The sequence below is a fragment of the Schistocerca nitens genome, chromosome 6 (genome assembly GCF_023898315.1).
Source record: "Schistocerca nitens isolate TAMUIC-IGC-003100 chromosome 6, iqSchNite1.1, whole genome shotgun sequence".
Taxonomy (NCBI): domain Eukaryota; kingdom Metazoa; phylum Arthropoda; class Insecta; order Orthoptera; family Acrididae; genus Schistocerca; species Schistocerca nitens.
In genome coordinates this window covers 138,372,151-138,390,969 of record NC_064619.1, presented here as the reverse complement: position 1 = coordinate 138,390,969, position 18,819 = coordinate 138,372,151, and the positions used below count along the sequence as shown (strand labels likewise).

At 41.5% G+C, this 18,819-nt stretch overlaps 1 protein-coding gene across 1 annotated transcript in view; it reads right to left on the bottom strand.

The window, feature by feature from the left end:
• Window positions 1-310: 310 nt before the first annotated feature.
• Window positions 311-18,819, bottom strand: part of LOC126263260 (protein Wnt-5b-like) — a 329,472-nt gene continuing 310,963 nt past the window's right edge. The window contains exon 7 of the mRNA XM_049960346.1: window positions 311-2,705. Within this exon, the coding sequence (XP_049816303.1) occupies window positions 2,518-2,705 (188 nt within the window). The 3' untranslated portion in view covers window positions 311-2,517. The remainder of the gene's footprint in view (window positions 2,706-18,819) is intronic.

Sequence of the window (18,819 nt, the reverse complement as noted above, 5' to 3'; positions counted from 1 at the left end):
GATTAGGGCAAGAAAAGCCGCTTTGTTTTGGAAACAAAGTGTGTTATTCGTAGCGTAAAGAGCAGTTTTTCTAAATCTGCGGCGAAAACATTGTGTGAGATTGATGCGATAGATGATGGATACATATCTATATTTGTATACGGTATTCCTGAAAGTTATTTACGAAACAGTGATTGCTAATAATCTAGTCTCATGGTAACAAATACGAAAGCAGTGACGGTTTTATGCATCGTGGAAATGGCAGTTTTTGAGCTTTGTGACTTTGATAAACAGTGTACTTGCTTTTTTTTTTTTTTTTTTTTTTTTTTTTTTTTTTTTTTTTTACAGTGGGCTGTTGAACGGAAGATGAGAGTGACAGAGAAATTTTTTTACAAAGCTTCATGACGAACCAAAGCGAATTTAGAAAGTATGAGAAGAGAGATGTTTTCTATCCAGTCAACTGAATGAGTTAATACGTTTTTGAGCAACAAGTGTATTACATCGGCTGTAGATAACTTGTGAGACATTCTATTCACTTAGCAAATATTTTTGAACTTCATATAAACATTCAAATGATGTAATGCGTATACTTTTTGCTTGTGTTCGTGCATCTGAGGTGCTGGAAACGAATACCAATACACAGTATTAGTCTCAACAGGAAATAATCACACGTTTTCGAAGACTTTAATGTACATTAGATGCGAAACGTACTGCTTCTCATCACCAAATAACACTGTGCCTCAGAATCATCAAAGTAACACTAGAATGTAAGAACGTTGTTACGCAGAAGCAAAACATTAGTGTGAGGCAGGAAGAAAATGCACCTGGCTGCAGAACCAAACCGTGCTGCTTATTACTACGACTGGAGCGTAAAAGGTATTTTTATTGCAAAGAATAGCTGTAAGTTCTTCGAATTTTCGTTGAAAATGAGAGGCAAGGGGTTACTCTTATTCAGGAGGTGGTTGTGAATTTTTAAGCCTCATCTTTCAAGCCCACTCTACACGAAGCCCGAAACCTATCAACGTTTACACTGCGTGTAGATGCAAATTTAAGTCTTATTAAAATTTTACAAATAGCGTCAGCTGACTTTGTATTAACAAAACTATTGTCGTTTGTGTTAAATATTCTAGTGAACACGAAGTCAAGAAATGACAGTTTGACTATAGTGTTTTTAAGGAAATTAATTATGTCGTAATAGGCAATATTCCTAGGCCATTAAGTGTAGTAGAAGAAGACTAAAGTCGTCAGATATACAAGTTTCCAAATGTCAACAGAGAAAAAGCAGCACAGAAAATGGAACTTGAAAAAATATCCATTTACTCTACTTAGCAGCCTTTCTTGAAGGGGAACCGTAATGACAGAAATATCTCTGCCGATAAGAGAAGAGATCTAGAAAGCAGAACCTTGAGCTTATTCATTAAACATGAGAAGATGTCAATTCTCAACACGCTGTATACAATAAACTGTCGAGGGCTGTACTGAAGTACGGATTTCACTGGCTTCAGGTACTATTATCTGAGCAATTTATGTTCCGTAAAAAGTACTGAGCATTTCATTTCAAGACTATCTTTTTGTTGACTTTTTATGTATCTTGCTGCTGTCAGCCGTTTCTTAAAACCAAAACTTATCATGTCATTTCAAGGCGACACCTTGTCTGCTATGTGTCAGCTGCGACGAGAATATTTTATAAATCATTCTCAAACGAAAACTTCATTACTTTCATTCACTTAGTATTTCACACTAACAGCTTTTGAGTATTTACAGTTCAGGAACAAATTCATCTGCAATAATACTTGAGACCTCAGGTTTCCTGCGTGCAACTGCACAGTAAATATTCCTAACATCTGAAATCGAGTTTTCACTTGAATTTTACACATGGCAGCAAGGTACTGCACATCAGGCTATATCATGTTTCTGTCACCAGTAATGACGTATCAGTAAGCTCATTACGAATTTTCGTCACATGGACAGGTACTATCGTAATTATATAAAGGGTAGAAAATTTTCCTCCTTAGCTGGAGTCTATATGCCTCCACAATAGGGTGCCGAATTACAATAATTTGTCTTGTAGCAGTTGTGTAAGAAGCAACTATCCTTCGTGAAACTGTGTAGTTGGTCTCACAACTAAGATGACAGGCCATACTTTACAGTAGTGCTTTTTAAGTGGGCGTGTCGATGACATCGTTTGTACTTTTATGTGTCCATACTTATATCAACAGTAAGTTCATTTCCATCTGTGATGTGACTTCCAGGTGCACACGGGGACAACGCAATCAAGCACTTCCCATTTGCTAGAGCCGTTGTGCAGCAGACGTCAGACTGCAAAAAGCCGTCCTCGCAGTTGTGCAAGTCACATTCCTGATACCGGCGCACACCTTGCTGGGGTGTACGACAGGGAAGGGCACACACGTATTACACACTTGCATGTGTGCAGGTCGTAATGCTGACGACGGCGCTCCTGTGCAAGGAGTGTCCGCTCACTTGCAGGTGTGCAGGTCGTAATGCTGACGACGGCGCTCCCCTGCGAGGAGTGTCGGCTCACTTGCAGGTGTGCACGTCCACGGTGCGGGAGCACACCTTGCACTCCACGGAGCAGCACCAGCGGAACTTGCAGCGGCAGCGCTCGCGCACCAGCGTCTTCTGCGTGTTGTAACCACGCCCGCAACACAGCAGGCTGCAGCCGTCGATGCCCTGCGACGTCCGGTTGCACTGCCGCCCGTACGTGCCTGGAAGCAAACAGCCAGTGTCAGAGCCGAACTCTGTGAAGGCTAATCTTTCAATAAACGTGATGGGCATCCTCAGCAAAGGCATCGAAGTGAGAAGTTGACTTTAAAGCTAACATGATCAATAACTCCAAAGATTATCACTCAGAATATTTTGGAATGTGGCTAATGCATTTCACTGTTTGATCAATGATATCCTCAGAAAAATGTTAATACACTATCCAATAGTCGACATTGTAAATTCATAAATTTAATTTTATCTGCACAACAGGGTTTGCCTCCATAATTGTTATCCTTGTTTCAGGGTCTTCTTAATAATATTAAATTTCGCTTCAGTGTTCGTCATGTGATGAGTGTAATGTACTGATGCTGTAATATTTTTTGATGTGATATGTATTATATAAGTAATGTATGTGTATATGATAAAAGAAATGTAGATCCTTAAGGATTGAAATATCAACGGTTTTTGTCAATAAAGGTATTAAAAAAGTGGCCATTGCATCTAGCTGCTATGCTCAGGATTTAGGTCCCTCCATAGTTCATTGGTGTCCTTTATTTTACACAACATGCTGCAATTTATAGTAGGGTGTTCTTAATGAGATTAAATTCTGCTCCATTGCTTGTCATATGATGAGTGTAACGTACCAGTGTAATATTTACACACACACACACACACACACACACACACATATATATATATATATATATATATATATATATATATATATATATATATATATATATATATATACGAGGGCCGTTCTGAAAGTAACCTCCGGTTGATTTAAAAAAATACACCAAGTTAAATAAAAATATTTTAATATATACATCTTACATCTTTGCACTATTTTTCTACATAGTCTCCATAGCGATTGAGGCACTTATCGTATCTCTTCACAAGCTTTGAAATTCCTTCTGCATAAAAATCACCCGCTTGTGCCTGGAGCCAGCCTGTGACCGCATCTTTGAGCTCTTCGTCGTCATCAAACCGCTGTGACCCGAGCCATTTCTTCAAATGCATGAAGAGGTGATAATCACTTGGCGCCAGGTCTGGGCTGTAAGGTGGATGGTTGATAACGTCCCACTTGAAGGACTCAAGCAGGGCCGTTGTTCTGCGAGCAGAGTGAGGACGGGCGTTATCGTGCAAAAAAACGATACTGGAAGTCAGCATACCACGGCGTTTGTTCTGTATAGCCCGTCGTAACTTTTTTATTGTTTCACAGTACACGTCTTGATTAATGGTCGTACCACGTTCCATGAATTCAACCAACAACACCCCTTTGGCATCCCAAAACACCGTTGCCATCAGTTTTCTGGCAGAAAAATCTTGCGAGGCTTTTCTTGGTTTGGTAGGCGAATTTGAATGTGCCCACATCTTTGATTGTTCTTTTGTCTCAGGGTTCACGTACTTCATCCAGGTTTCGTCACCGGTCACGATTCTGTTTAACAATGGTTCTCCTTCGTCCTCATAACGTGACAGAAAGTCTAATGCAGAGGCCATTCTTTGAGTTTTGTGGTGGTCGGTAAGAATTTTGGGCACCCATCGTGCACAGAACTTACGGTAACCCAATCTTGCTGTCACTATCTCGTACAAGAGAGTCTTAGAAATCTGTGGAAAGCCAGTAGACAACTCCGACATTGAGAAACGTCGATTTTCACGAACTTTTGCATCAACTGTCTGAACGAGTTCGTCAGTCACCAATGATGGTCTACCACTCCTCTCTTCATCATGAACGTTTTCTCGTCCACTTTTAAATAAACGTACCCATTCACGGACAACTCCTTCACTCATAACTCTTGGTCCGTACACGGCACAAAGCTCACGATGAATAGCTGCTGCAGACTATCCTTTGGCTGTAAAAAACCTTATGACAGCACGCACTTCACATTTGGCGGGGTTTTCTATTGCAGCACACATTTCAAACTGCCACAAAAACTAAACTAGCGCAGATACGACGTTCACTCGACCAAGGCTTGATGCCGACTGACCTGTTGAGTGCGTGAACGCACAGATGGCGTCGCTACTCCCCCCACAACCCGCACTGTGACCAATCGGAGGTTACTTTCTGAACCGCCCTCGTATATATATATATATATATATATATATATATATATATATATATATATATATATATATATATATATATATATATATGTGTGTGTGTGTGTGTGTGTGTGTGTGTGTGTGTGTGTGAAAAAAGGACTGTAGATCTTTAACAATTATAATGGTGACATCTCGGATATTCGGGAATCCAGCCGGATATTCGCCTCATTCTCGCACGATATTTCAACAGCGTGCGAGAACGACGCGAACATCCGGCTGGATTCCCGAATATCCGAGATGTCAACAGATCGCCGGGAAAGCATGAAGAATTACAATTTTAATGGTATTTGTCAAGAAAAGTGTCAAAAAAGTGGTCGTTGTATCAGGCTGCTAAGCAGAGGATTCGGGTTCTATTCCCAGAACTATCAGAAATTTTGTACCACACAGTTCTATCTTGGATCCTTTGTTATTTCTGATATTTATTGATGACCTTTCACTTGCAGTATTGGAAGGTGTAAGCTTGGTCCTTTATGTATGTGATGCAAAAATATAAAGAAAAATAGTACTAGTGCTCTTACTGAAAAGGCAGCTAATTAAATATTTGGCAATATCAACAAATTTTTCAGTTTAGACGACTGGCATCAGATGTTGACAGTACTCAATACATGTACATAATACTTTTCACAGAGCGATAGAACATGTACTTAAAATCTACCCAAACAATAAAATACACCCAGCACGTACCATTCCGTCTTTGGGATTAAAACTTCAACAGAAAAACTCTCACCCTGAACGTTATCAATCGCCTTGGTCTCCTACATTTGATATGAATATGGTTAAAGTAACAGGCGATTTAAAAATACAGAAATTAGTTTATTCTGCATATCTTCATTCATAATGAGTTATATAATAATTTCTGGAAGTAACTCGGGTTACGCTCCAGAGGAAAGAATTGTATTGTAAGTACTGTACCTAATGTTAGAATGAATTGCAGAGACGTCTTTTAAAAACTTGGTATTTTAAAAACTCACAAAACACATACTCATTCATGTCCTTTGTTTCCAATTTCTCCCTTCCTACAAAAATAATGCAGAGTATTTTACAATACTAGGACCAAAAAAAGTAACAAAAACTAAAGTTTGTGCAAGAGTCACTTACATGGATAGACGTTTACTTAGCGGCCTCCCAGAGCATATTAAAAGCCTTGTTAGTAAGAGAGTGGAGCGTAAGAGTGAATTTCAGAATTTTCTGTATGGCAATTCCTTCTACTGCACTGAAGTGTATCATAAGAGGGATTCTTAAATGTAATGCTATAAAGTCAAGTTCTGTAGCATGAATGGCTGGGAGACCCCAAAGGGCAAGTTCAGCCTCCTAATTCTGGAGGTTTTTCCTATCCTTCTCGCATGGAGACAACTTTCCTTCTCGAAATATGAGAGTTGTGCGTGTAAGTGCATCTGTTACGTGTAGATGACTGTAATTGCGCGTGTGTAGCACAGTGTCATGCTCGTGTTGGAGATGATGACAAAAGGGAGAGGGGGAAATCCGGTGCCGGCACATACCCTACTCCTCTCGAAGAGCACCAACGGCGCCAGCTACCTTAACGTCCCCGTCCAGCAGACGGATCACCATCAACTGTGTCGCATGCCCCCACTTCATGAGACACTGCTGAGAGGTCTGGAATTGAATCCAGGACATTGGTGTGAAGACTGATGAGAAGGTACTTCACGCCTAGGCCCCTCCTGTCTCCTTTGCCGTAAAGATAAAATACCTGTCAACAGTACATGGCGTAATCTGACGGTCACCCATCTAAGTACTGGCTGTTCCCGACGGTACTTAACTTCAGTGTTCTGACAGGAACCGGTGTATCGACCTCGGCAAGGCCGTTGACGTTAACATTATGGTTTTCATATTATCACGTTACGTCTGCAATACTGTAATATTTCGCACCTTTAAAAAATTACATTGTTTACCATTAAGTAAAACATACATCCGTAGCATCTTGAAACTCTTCTTCATGATATCCAGGGAAAACGATTCATATAATCAAACAGAACATAAATATTAGACAAACATCTTACTGAGATTATCAAACAACTGACTCAATACGAGACCCATAAGAGAAGATGACTTTCGGTACTATTTATACAAATTGCCTTCCGCTTTCAGTAGGATAGGAATAAGCTGCTACTAGTGTGTGTAGTGAGTGAATTGTTCTGAAACAATGTGTGTATAGTGTGTGCAGTGACTGATACCGAGATAGGAGTGAACAATGTGGCATTACATTATTTAATTAGTTATTTGTAAAAAATGTATTGTATACCAGGAATAAATCTAATGATTGTCTCTAACTAGAAGTCTGTAAATATATGTGTATACGAATTAGCTTATTTTAAATTGATCTAAATTTGTAAATACTTTGACATGTCCTATATCCTTGTAAAAAGAGATCTACAGTTGAATAAGCTACTACTACTACTACTAGTAGTAGTCGAACTTAGTGGGCTATAATGCCTTCTTCTATTTCACAAAATAGGTTTGTTTAGAAACTTGTAGCTTAAGCAGTGCAAATGTGTTGAGTATTTGCTTATCTTATTAAAGTAAATACCTTAATTTTTAAGCAAATTAATATATAAATGGTTATAATATAGCTATATGTACATTCAAATTATGTTGATTAACTGGTAAACTGACTCTTTTTAAGTCATTACAATATAGTGTAAAATTAGTCACATTATATGTAATTATCTAAATTAAATTTAAACATCAACGTGACAGTTTAGTCCATTTGACAGAAATTAAGACTAACAATACGACTAGTGCAAACCCGAAGCTTCCAGCAGAAAGGTAATGACACTACACCTGCCCATCCACTGGATTGCTTAATAGTGTTACCACCTTGCGTTGTATACAAAGGAACACCAGGATTATTGATCATCCATTATAGACCACTGTCCAACACTGCAGCTGCTTATACAACAACATGCTCTGGAGATCGTGTGTGGCAGTTCAATCCTATGCCTATGTGAGACTACAGTGCAGATCTGAAATTTTTTGAAATATTTTTTCTCAGATATTATCCAGATTGTTAGGGGTATAGGTACAGATATTGTGATCGATGGTACCTTAATACGTACTCACTTAAGTGTATTAGTTGTTTTTTTTCTCTGAATCTAACATACATAAAGTACTACCTGATATTTTCTGCACGGTCGTAACTGTGTCACGAAATAGACTACACCTATCAGTATAGATTATCCGTTTTGCGTCCATGCATCTACACTAAAGCACCTGACCCACTGACCAGGGGAAAGGAAAACATTAATGTGCTTGTGCTTCTAGTTCCCTGATCTTTTCATCAACCTGTCATTGTTACCTAGAGTAGGAACCTGTACCTTCCCTAATTTAATACAAACAAGTGTCGTTTTCCTGTTAAAGAAAAAAATATGAAACAAATCTATGCCAGTTTTGGTTTTATTGAAAATTAGTGACGGCTCAATAAGTCAGTCAACTTAGTTTATTTAACGTCGAGAGGCAGTAAGTGTAATTACAGTTTTGAATGAAAGTAAATAATAAAGTAAAGATTAAACTAAACAGCACTGGCAAGCAAAGACTAAAACTGATTATTATTGTGTGGATTCTGCGCCTCATAATTTTTTTGTGGAAGTGTTTTCTGTGTGACATGATGGTTTGTATTTAGTCTTTGTAGCTGTGCAGAATCTTGATGTGTTATTTAATACACATATTTTCAAATTATTTAAAAAAGTTAAATTCTGTGAATTTTACTTGGGAAATTAGCCTGTGTAGGTAAACAATTCTGTAAAGTAACGCAGTTTTGATTACAACACAGGCATATCACCATTTAACGATTTCAGTGACAATTATTTGCACATGTTTCCAAATTATTATTAATGTTTTGCTTTAATGATTTAAAAATGGTTCAAATAGCTCTAAGCACCATGGCACTTAACATCTGAGGCCATCAGTCCCCTCGACTTAGGACTACTTAAACCTACCTAGCCTAAGGACTTCACACACATCCGTGCCCGAGGCAGGATTCGATCCTGCGACCGTAGCAGCCGCGTGGTTCCGGACTGAAGCGCCTGGAACCGCTCGTCCACAGCGGCCGGCAATGATTTAAAACAATAGCTATCACTTCTCTTTAGTATTTTTGCACTGAGTTTTCTGCTGGTTAGGTGCGTTAATAATAACCAACTGGTTAACGAACAGAGTTCCTCCAATTAGACTGGCTCCCGTATTTATAATCACTTCACTGAATTATTGTTAGTTACTATAGACTTCGTGGTTCTATGTCACGTGTGACTTGCACTACTTTAAAACGATTATTCAGAATTACGTAAGAAAAGATTGGCGGAAGTTATTTATAAAAAGCACTTATTGTACACTTCTACCAGCTAATCAGTTATTACTTCGGAAACGATTGGCTTAATTTTCTGGTACGATTAGGGTCACGCGATCACTGCCATTTTTGCTTAGTCGATTAGGGAGGAGAAACGTTACAGATATCTACAAGATTTCCACAAGGCAGTGAATGCCCGCAGTATATTGTCTGAACGGTGGTTGTAAAGCTCTAGTCCTAACTGCTCAAATACTGGCGGCAGGCGTGAGATAAATGTAGGCTGCGCTCAGCGTCGTAGCATTCCTCAGTTTGGACCACAAGTGACTTTTCACACTAGTCGCTAGTGCGTGGATCTATCCATTATGAACGCAGCATAGACAGGGATCGACGCTTTAAGACGGGTTTTCCTAGAATGGGAATTTTACTCAGCGTAATACTTAGCAAGCCTGGCGTAGTACGTCGTCCGCTCGACACTTACAAAACAGTGAAGGTGTTTTCGACAGCACTCAGTGTGTAGAGCGCGAGCGCTTTACGTCTAATGCGTTGTGCGCTGCGTTCTCGTCAAGCGGCTGCTGCAAGTGAGATAACGTTCGTGTGGAAAATGGCTACAAAGTATGCCAAAAGGCGAAAAGTGCGCTTCATTGCCGAGGCGCAGTGTCAGAAACTTGCTACTGACTGTTTTTCTTCGCTTCACGTAAGTCTGGAGAAAATAATCCTCCTCTTCATCGTCCATTATACCTTTAGTTATCGGAAAATCCAGGACTTTGCTTTTCTTTTTTTTTCATTTGGTCTGTCAATACTGTACAGTACATGCGCACTCTGTTTAAAATAATAACACGTCGTTTGAACATTCTTTCTAAAGGAGCATGTGTGAATTGAATATTTGATACGCTTGCAGTTTCATTTTCTGGGAAAACAACATATTTAAGTTTTGCGTCCCTGCCGGCGCAAAATACCCTGTCCTGTTAGCTCGGCGCAGAATTCCTACTGCTAGGAAAACCCGGCTTTAGGCGAAGCTGACAGGCATCTCGCCCGAGCTTACTCTCGGACTCAGATTGCATCGGACGTGCCGCGGTCTGCAGAAGGGACGGGATACAGCTCTACGTACGAGAGCGACGAGTTGTCTATGAGTCAGGCGCAACTTGGGTAAGGTTATGCTTCAAAGATAGTCCACTCGACAGGGACTGTGTTACGCCTCCAGCTTACGTCAAATGGACATTCATCCACTAAACGCGAATATATGCAGACACTCGGCTCCACTCAGCTGTCAGCCAGTTTGTTGATACCTCAGGGCAGGTCTTACTGAGTATTTCACAACCAAAACTCCCGCTGTCAGACAGTCAAATTGGTACCAAACGTTGTGTATCCACAGAGTACCAACCAAAACTCCGGGAGAACGTGCGTAAAACGGTCAGTAATTGGGTAACACCTGACGTACGGAGTACAAGAAAAGCATAACTGTGAGCGCATGTCGCATGCGGGTCACGCGGGGAAGTCGATAGAGCCTTAGTTTATTGTACCAAGGGTCCCGAGTTCATGCGCTGATCATGTCAGTTTTTGTACTGTAGCACGTCTGAATGTGTTATATGGGACAACATGTTCCTGACATGTACTCGTACGAAGACTGTTCGGAGTTTATAGCAACGTTATATTGGCGGTCCGCTGTCGCATCATTTATTTCAAAGTAACAAACCTATGGATTACATTTGTGGTTTCACAGAATAAACATAAACAATCGAAACAGAAGGTATAAATAAACAATTGGATTACGTGCGGGGAAGTAGTAATAGTTGGAACAATACTTATTATTATTATTAATACTATTAACACTTCCGCACGTGCAATGATATTGTTCCTTTATACGCTCTGTTTCAATTGTTTATGTATATTCTGTGAAACTACAATTGTAATCCATAGGTTTACTACTTTCAAATAATCGATGCGAAACCGGTCTGCTAATAGAACGTTGCCATAAACTCCGAACAATCCTTTTACGAGTACATATCAGGAATGTGTTGTCCATACAACACTTTCACACGTGCTACACTACAAAAACTGACACGAACAGCGCGCGAACTCGGAACCCTTGTTACGACAAACTAACGCTCTACCGACTTCCCCACGGGAGCTCTACACGACCGAGCGAGGTGGCGCAGTGGTTAGACACTGGAGTCGCATTCGGGAGGACGACAGTTCAATCCCGCGTCCGGCCATCCTGATTTAGGTTTTCCGTGATTTCCCTAAATCACTCCAGGCACTCTGAAAGGGCACGGCCGACTTCCTTCCCCATCCTTCCCTAATTCGATGAGACCGATGACCACGCTGTCTGGTCTCCTTCCCAAACAACCAACCAACCAACCAGCTCTACACGACAGACGCTCACAGTTATGCTTTTCCTGTGCTCGTTAGGCAAAGTGTAACTTATTACTTACCGTTTATGCACTTTCTTCCACACGACAGCCCATATCATAAACTACATCGGAGTTTTGATTGATACTCTGCCGATATACAATGTTTGGTGCCGATCCGATCGTCTGATGTCTGGAGGCTTTGGGCTCAGAACCATCTACAATCGCCGCGAAGAAGAGCCAAACTGGACATTCTACAAGTGATCGCAGTCATCGTTCACTGTATTCCTGTGTTCAGAACTGTAGCAGGTTTAAAGACAGATCAGTGCAAGTGAACATTCAACTGTACTGCCATTTACAGTTTCCATAATTCAGTAAAGTGTTGTAAAAATTCTATTAATAAATCACTGTAATTGTTGCTAATTTGAGTTGTCATCTATTTCTGCCTTAGTTGTTACGTAATCCCATTTGCCCCTCTGGCACAACTGTTTAGTTGCTGTGTGCAAGCAAGACACTTCGTAACAGCAACTACTTTCGGCAGTAGGGGTTTCTCTTCCTGTCACATTTATATGTTTGACGCCAATTCATTTGGAGAATACAACAAGGCGAGTGCGTTCTCCCTGGCACAGCACTTCCCGAGCCCCACGAAGCGCCTAAGGGCGACACATTTTCTGGTGATCTCTTCTTTGTTGGACAACGTTTTCCAAAGGGTCCAACTTGCCTGCCAGACCACGACATCTTTAGGTCCCAATTCACCACTGCATGATGTCTGCAAGATGAGATACAATAGCGAGGACGACACTCACTTGACAACAACGGCACAAAGTCGATGGGTTATTTACTAATCAGCCTTCTTTATGTGTCGATGAGGACTACTGAGGTTGTTCAGCTATCATCAACACTGCCACTAGAACAATTAGTATGGGCAAATATTTTTTTTTATTTTTAACTTTATGTCTAAACTCTTATGCTATGAAATGAGTGAAAATTTAATAATGGTTCTGATTTGCGTTTGCGGTACGGCATAGGTTCTCTCTTTACGTTTGATATTTCGTCTCCGCCTGTTTCCCCAAAGAACTCTTCAGACGAGAAATGTGTGGCCTCGGAAGAGAAGTCTACAAATAGTGTGACAGAGTGAAAACGAAAATAACTGTTAATTTTTTTAAATGTCGATTTTTTTAATGTCGACTATTTTTTAGTTTAGATCTTCTTCCCTGAAACAGTCTTTGACGCTCTCTCAAAATGCGAGTGAATGAATAAAACGTGCTTGAATACAAAATTCTCAATAAATCATAAATGAAAATGTATGATTCAGATCAGCTATGTTAAAGAATATCTTTGAGTAGCGTCAAAAAACGATGATGTATACAATACTCGCATGCAAATATTGTCACTGCTCAAGCATTTTAATCATTAATGATAACAAAAATGTCTTAGTGTATTAGAATCCTTGCTTACTACACAATGTTATTCTGTTGCTGGGGGTTGTATTACCACACAATCCTTCGATGATTTTTTTAAAGAGTTTCATATTTCGAAGTTAGAAAACTGAATGTAAGAAATTTCGTGAACGACAGGCAATTTCCCAAAATACAATTACGCTTTCAATTAGAATCAATAATATGGGTTTTTATAACGACAAGTGTAGCCTTCTTGCATAAAAAATGCGGCATTCATTATGATGCCGATGTATATAATGATAATAGAGCTCCGAATCACAATCACAGCTAACTTGTAGTAATAACACTATCATTTCTACATCTACATCTACATCTATACTCCGCAAGCAACCTGACGGTGTGTGGCGGAGCGTACCTTGAGTACCTCTATCGGTTCTCCCTTCAATTCCGGTCTCGCATTGTTCGTGGAAAGAAAGACTGTCGGTATGCCTTTGTGTGGGCTCTGGTACGGATCCCACACCGGTGAGGAGTATTCAAGCAGTAGGCAAACAAGTGTACTGTAACCTACTTCCTTTGTTTTCGGACTGCATTTCCTTAGAATTCTTCCAGTATGGCATTTGATTTACCGACGATTAATTTTATATGGTGATTCCATTTTAAATCACTCCTAATACCTACTCCCAGATAATTTATGGAATTATCTGCTTCTAGTTGCTGACCTGCTATGTTGTAGCTAAATGATAAAGGATCTTTCTTTCTGTGTATTCGCAGTACATTACACTTGTGTACATTGAGATTCAATTGGCATTCCCTGCACCATGCGTCAATTCGTTGCAGATTCTCCTGCAGTTCACTACAATTTTCCATTGTTACAACCTCTCGATATACTACAGCATCATCCGCAAAAAGCCTCAGTGAACTTCTGATGTTATCCACAAGGTCATTTATTTACATTGTGAATAGCAACGGTTCTACGACACTCACCTGCGGCACACCTGAAATCACTCTTACTTCGGAACACTTCTCTCCATTGACAATAACATGCTGCGTTCTGTTATCTAGAAACTTTTCAGTCCAGTCACACAATTTGTCTGATAGTCCACATGCTCTTACTTTGTTCATTAAACGACTGTGGGGAACTGTATCAAACGCCTCGCGGAAGTCAAGAAACACGGCATCTACCTGGGAACCCGTGTCTATGGCCCTCTGAGTCTCGTGGACGAATAGCGCGAGATGGGTTTCACACGATCGTCTTTTTCGAAACCCATGCTGATTCCTACAGAGTAGATTTCTAGTCTCCAGAAAAGTCATTATACTCGAACATAATACGTGTTCCAAAATTCTACAACTGATCGCCGTTAGAGATATAGGTCTATAGTTCTGCACATCTGTTCGACGTCCCTTCTTGAAAACGGGGATGACCTGTGCCCTTTTCCAATCTTTTGGAACGCTACGCTCTTCAAGAGACCTATGGTACACCGCTGCAAGAAGGGGGTCAAATTCCTTCGCGTACTTGTGCAAAATCGAACTGGTATCCCATCAGGTCCAGCGGCCTTTCCTCTTTTGAGCGATTTTAATTGTTTTCCTATCCCTTTGTCATCAATTTCGATATCTACCATTTTGTCATCTGTGCGACAATCTAGAGAAGGAACTACAGTGCAGTCTTCCTCTGTGAAACAGCTTTGGAAAAAGACATTTAGTGTTTCGGCCTTTAGTCTGTAATCCTCTGTTTCAGTACCATTTTGGTAACAGAGTGTCTGGACATTCATTGAACGCCTCTCGCATAGTCCTCCTCACACTACATTTCGCTTCGTGTAATTTTTGTTTGTCTGCAATGCTTCGGCTATGTTTAAGTTTTCTGTGAAGTTCCCTTTGCTTCCGTAGCAGTTTTCTAACACGGTTGTTGTACCATGGTGGCTCTTTTCCATCTCTTACTATCTTGCGTGGCACATACTCATCTAATGCATATTGTACGATGGTTTTGAACTTTGTCCACTGATCCTCAACACTATCTGTACTTGAGATAAAACTTTTGTGTTGAGCCGTCAAGTACTCTGAAATCTGCTTTTTACTACTTTAGCTAAACTGAAAAATCTTCCTACCTTTTTTAATGTTGCTATTTACAGCTGAAATCATCAATGCAGTAACCGCTTTGTGATCGCTGATTCCCTGTTCTGCGTCAAATGTTTCAAATAGTTCGGGTCTGTTTGTCACCAGAATGTCTAATATATTATCGCCTCGAGTAGGTTCTCTGTTTAACTGCTCAAGGTAGTATTCAGATAATGCACTTAAGAAAATTTCACTGGATTCTTTGTTCCTGCCACCCGTTATGAACGTTTGAGCCTCCCAATCTACGTCTGGTAAATTAAAATCTCCACCCAGAACTATAACATGGTCGGGAAATCTACTCGAAATGTTTTCCAAATTTTCCTTCAGGTGTTCTTCCACAACAGCTGTTGAGCCAGGGGGCCTATAGAGACATCCAATTACCATGTTTGAGCCTGCTTTAACCGTGACCTTCACCCAAATTATTTCACATTTCGGATCTCCGTCAATTTCCTTCGATACTATTGCACTTCTTATCGCTATAAACACGCCTCCCCCTCCACTGTCCAGCCTGTCTCTGTGGTATACATTCTAGTCTGAGTTTAGAATTTCATTACTGTTTACATTTGGTTTCAGCCAACTTTCCGTCCCTAGTACTATGTGGGCATTGTGACCGTTTATTAATGAGAACAGTTCTGGGATCTTTCTATAGACGCTCCTGCAGTTTACTATTACCACATTAATATTGTCATTCTCTGTTGCGTTTTGCCTACTGCTACCTTGTCGCGTCTCAGGAGGCGTCTTGTCGGGCCTAGGGAGGGAATTATCTAACCTAAAAAACCCACATGTGCACTCCACACGTACTCCGCTACCCTTGTAGCCGCTTCCTGCGTGTAGTGCACGCCTGATCTATTCAGGGGGACCCTACATTTCTGCACCCGATAGAGGAGGTCGAGAAATTTGCATCCCAGATCTCCGCCGAATCGTCTGAGCCTCTGGTTTAAGCCTTCCACTCGGCTCCAAACCAGAGAACCGCGATCGGTTCTGGGAACGATACTACAAATAGTTAGGTCAGATTCTACCCGGCGAGGGAGGCTTTCCGCCTTCACCAACTCCGCCAACCGCCTGTATGAACTGAGGATGACCTCTGAACCCAGACGGCAGGAGTCATTGGTGCCGACATGAGCAACAATTTGCAGTCGGGTGCACCCAGTGCTCTCTATCGCCACCGGCAGGGCCTCCTCCACGTCTCGGATGAGACCCCTCGGCAAGCAGACATAGTGAACACTGGACTTCTTCCCCGACCTTTCCTCTATTTCCCTAAGGCGCTCCATCACGCGCCTAACATTGGAGCTCCCAATCACTAATAAACCCCTCCGCCGTGTGCCTGCTCGGACCTTGCTGAAGGAGCGGCCACATGTCCACTCAAAGGCAGAGCGGGTGATGCCACACGACCAGCCTCCACATTGACCCTCCGCCTCGTGCGCCGCGAACGCCGCTGAACCCGCCACCCCCCTTGGGGAGAGGGTGGCCCAACCGCGCCCGGTACCCCCGAAGATATATCAGCAGCAGGGACCGTGGGTGAAACATGTAACACCTGGGGTGTACCATGCGACGCACCAGACTCCCCCACTGCCGCTACACTCCGAGGCAGCAGCCTGAAGACGGCTGGCCGCGGCCATCAGCACGTTGAGCTCCTAGCGAACAGTATCCAGCTCCTCCTGCGTCCGTACTTCTTGTTGGAAACAATGAAAATAAGCACTAACTGTCTCTGGGTTGTATTCAAAACAAACACGAAATCTATGGAACACTATCACTAGTACTCGACAATTAAAGCTTTCTAAAAGGAAAAACACACGGAAAAAGAAGTGACAAGTAAGAAAAACACAGTTAATACTTGAATTTACGTAGATTGCTGCACAGCAGATGTGAAGCAGACGGCAGTTACAACGACACTGGGGAAACTATTGAATTAGACGAGTATAGAAATTGTCACAAGTAATGGAAGGAACGAAGAAAGACAAAATTGTTTCATACATTAAGGCTCTTTGGTATTATAGTAACGACCCTTCGCTCTAATTTCTCTAAATATCATGAACTCTTGTCGTCTATTTTAAGAGTGGCTCGTGCTTCTGGACACATCTTGAATGCAAGACAACAATTTTTTTTAACACGACTTGCAACTGCAAAAGGTGCTAATCATCGTTCTCCTCAATGAACTGCACCATTTTCAAGCACTAATACCGAAATCTTGTAGAGATTATTATTATGTGAAAATCATTCATCCACTGCTTGATAGTTGCTGTGTCCGTTGCTGTGTCCGTTGCTGTCTGCCTAGTATACACGTCTTCCAGAGAAAATGCATCACAACCAACGGAAAAGAGAAGACCACCGGCGAGTCCCGTAGCTGCGGTCAGCCTACTGCACACTTTTCCCAAAGTAAAGGTGTTCTAGTTATGGGAAAGAGACGCGGAAAAAAATCATACGAGTTAAAATGCCCGATGGGTTCCCTACGTTAGTGGTTGACTGACTCCCTTTTCTTTGCAACGAATTATTCTTCTCCCAGGAAGAGAACAGATGTGTACAAGTTGGATTGTTGGAAACCATTATTTCAATAACAATGAGTAATGTGATAAACCGCTTATTACAAATACAAGGTTACTGTAAATGATTCATTCGTCTTCTAAGTTATAATATTACATGTACAAATATGATTGATGCATGAATAGAACCGTAAAGTTCTCAAGTTAGCATTTTGCACTATAAAAATATTCTCTCGTTGGCCTTCTGGTCACACGAAACATGTGCTAGCGATAGTCAAGTTCCTTCATACCTTGTGTAGCAACATTCTATCAGTGGTTAACACAGTAGCAATGATGCGTTCTCTGGGCTGTTCCAATGTTCTTCGAAGTTGGGTTGCCTAAACAGAGTCCTTAACGTATCCCCAAAGGAAAAAGTCACGAGGCGTTATATCAGGCGACCTGGAGACCCAAGGGAACAGAGTCACATCATCTTCACCAGTGCGTCTAATCCAGAGATGCAGAAGTTCGTCATTCAGGTAGCGAAGGAAACCGATGCTTCAATGAGGGGTCGCTCCGTCTTGTTGGAAGATGGAACTCGTGGAATCAGCAGTCAGCTGTAGAAACGACCACAACTGTGACGTATCCAGGTACGACGCAGTTGTCACAGTCTGCTCACAAACTGCCCAAACAGCTTCGTCTATGACACTGCACAGAAAACACTGGCCTTCGACGAATCTTGTTGGTGCACCAGAGTTTCATGAGGTTGTCCAGTGCCACACACTCTGACATTGTGGCGATTAGCGTTTCTGAACGGACTGAAGGTTGCTTCATCGCTGAACATCAACTTGAAGGCGAAATGTTCGTCCTCAGGTGCTTCCACGATGGTGATGCAACATGGAAGGCGCCGGCCGTAATCTCCCCGTTTTAATTGTTGCACGAGCTGCCGACTGTTCGGTTTGCAATGTAACCACCGGCGCAAAATCTTCTATGCAGTTTGCTGCGGTATTCCTAACTCGTGGCTGGCCTGTGTCGTTGATTTTTTTGGACTGCGTACGAAACTTTCCGCCATCCGCTCCACGTTTGCATTTAGCACATTTGGTCCCACATTCGGTCACTCGGTTCTTTCCTGTTTACAAAGGGCCTCTAAATTGTCGATACCAACACATAATTGTTCACGTGGCGGTTCTTTTATCCAGTTCCTTCTGAATGCACGCTGCACCGTTATAACACATAAACATCTCGCATATTCAAACGCAAAAGAACTTTCTTCTTTCTTCGGTTCCACTCTTCCAAGGCACTGCACTCACAGCGCCAACTGGTGGACACACAGACTCTCCGAGTTTACCGTCCGATTCATGCATCAGTCGAATTTTTACATCTAATACTTTGTAAAATATGGA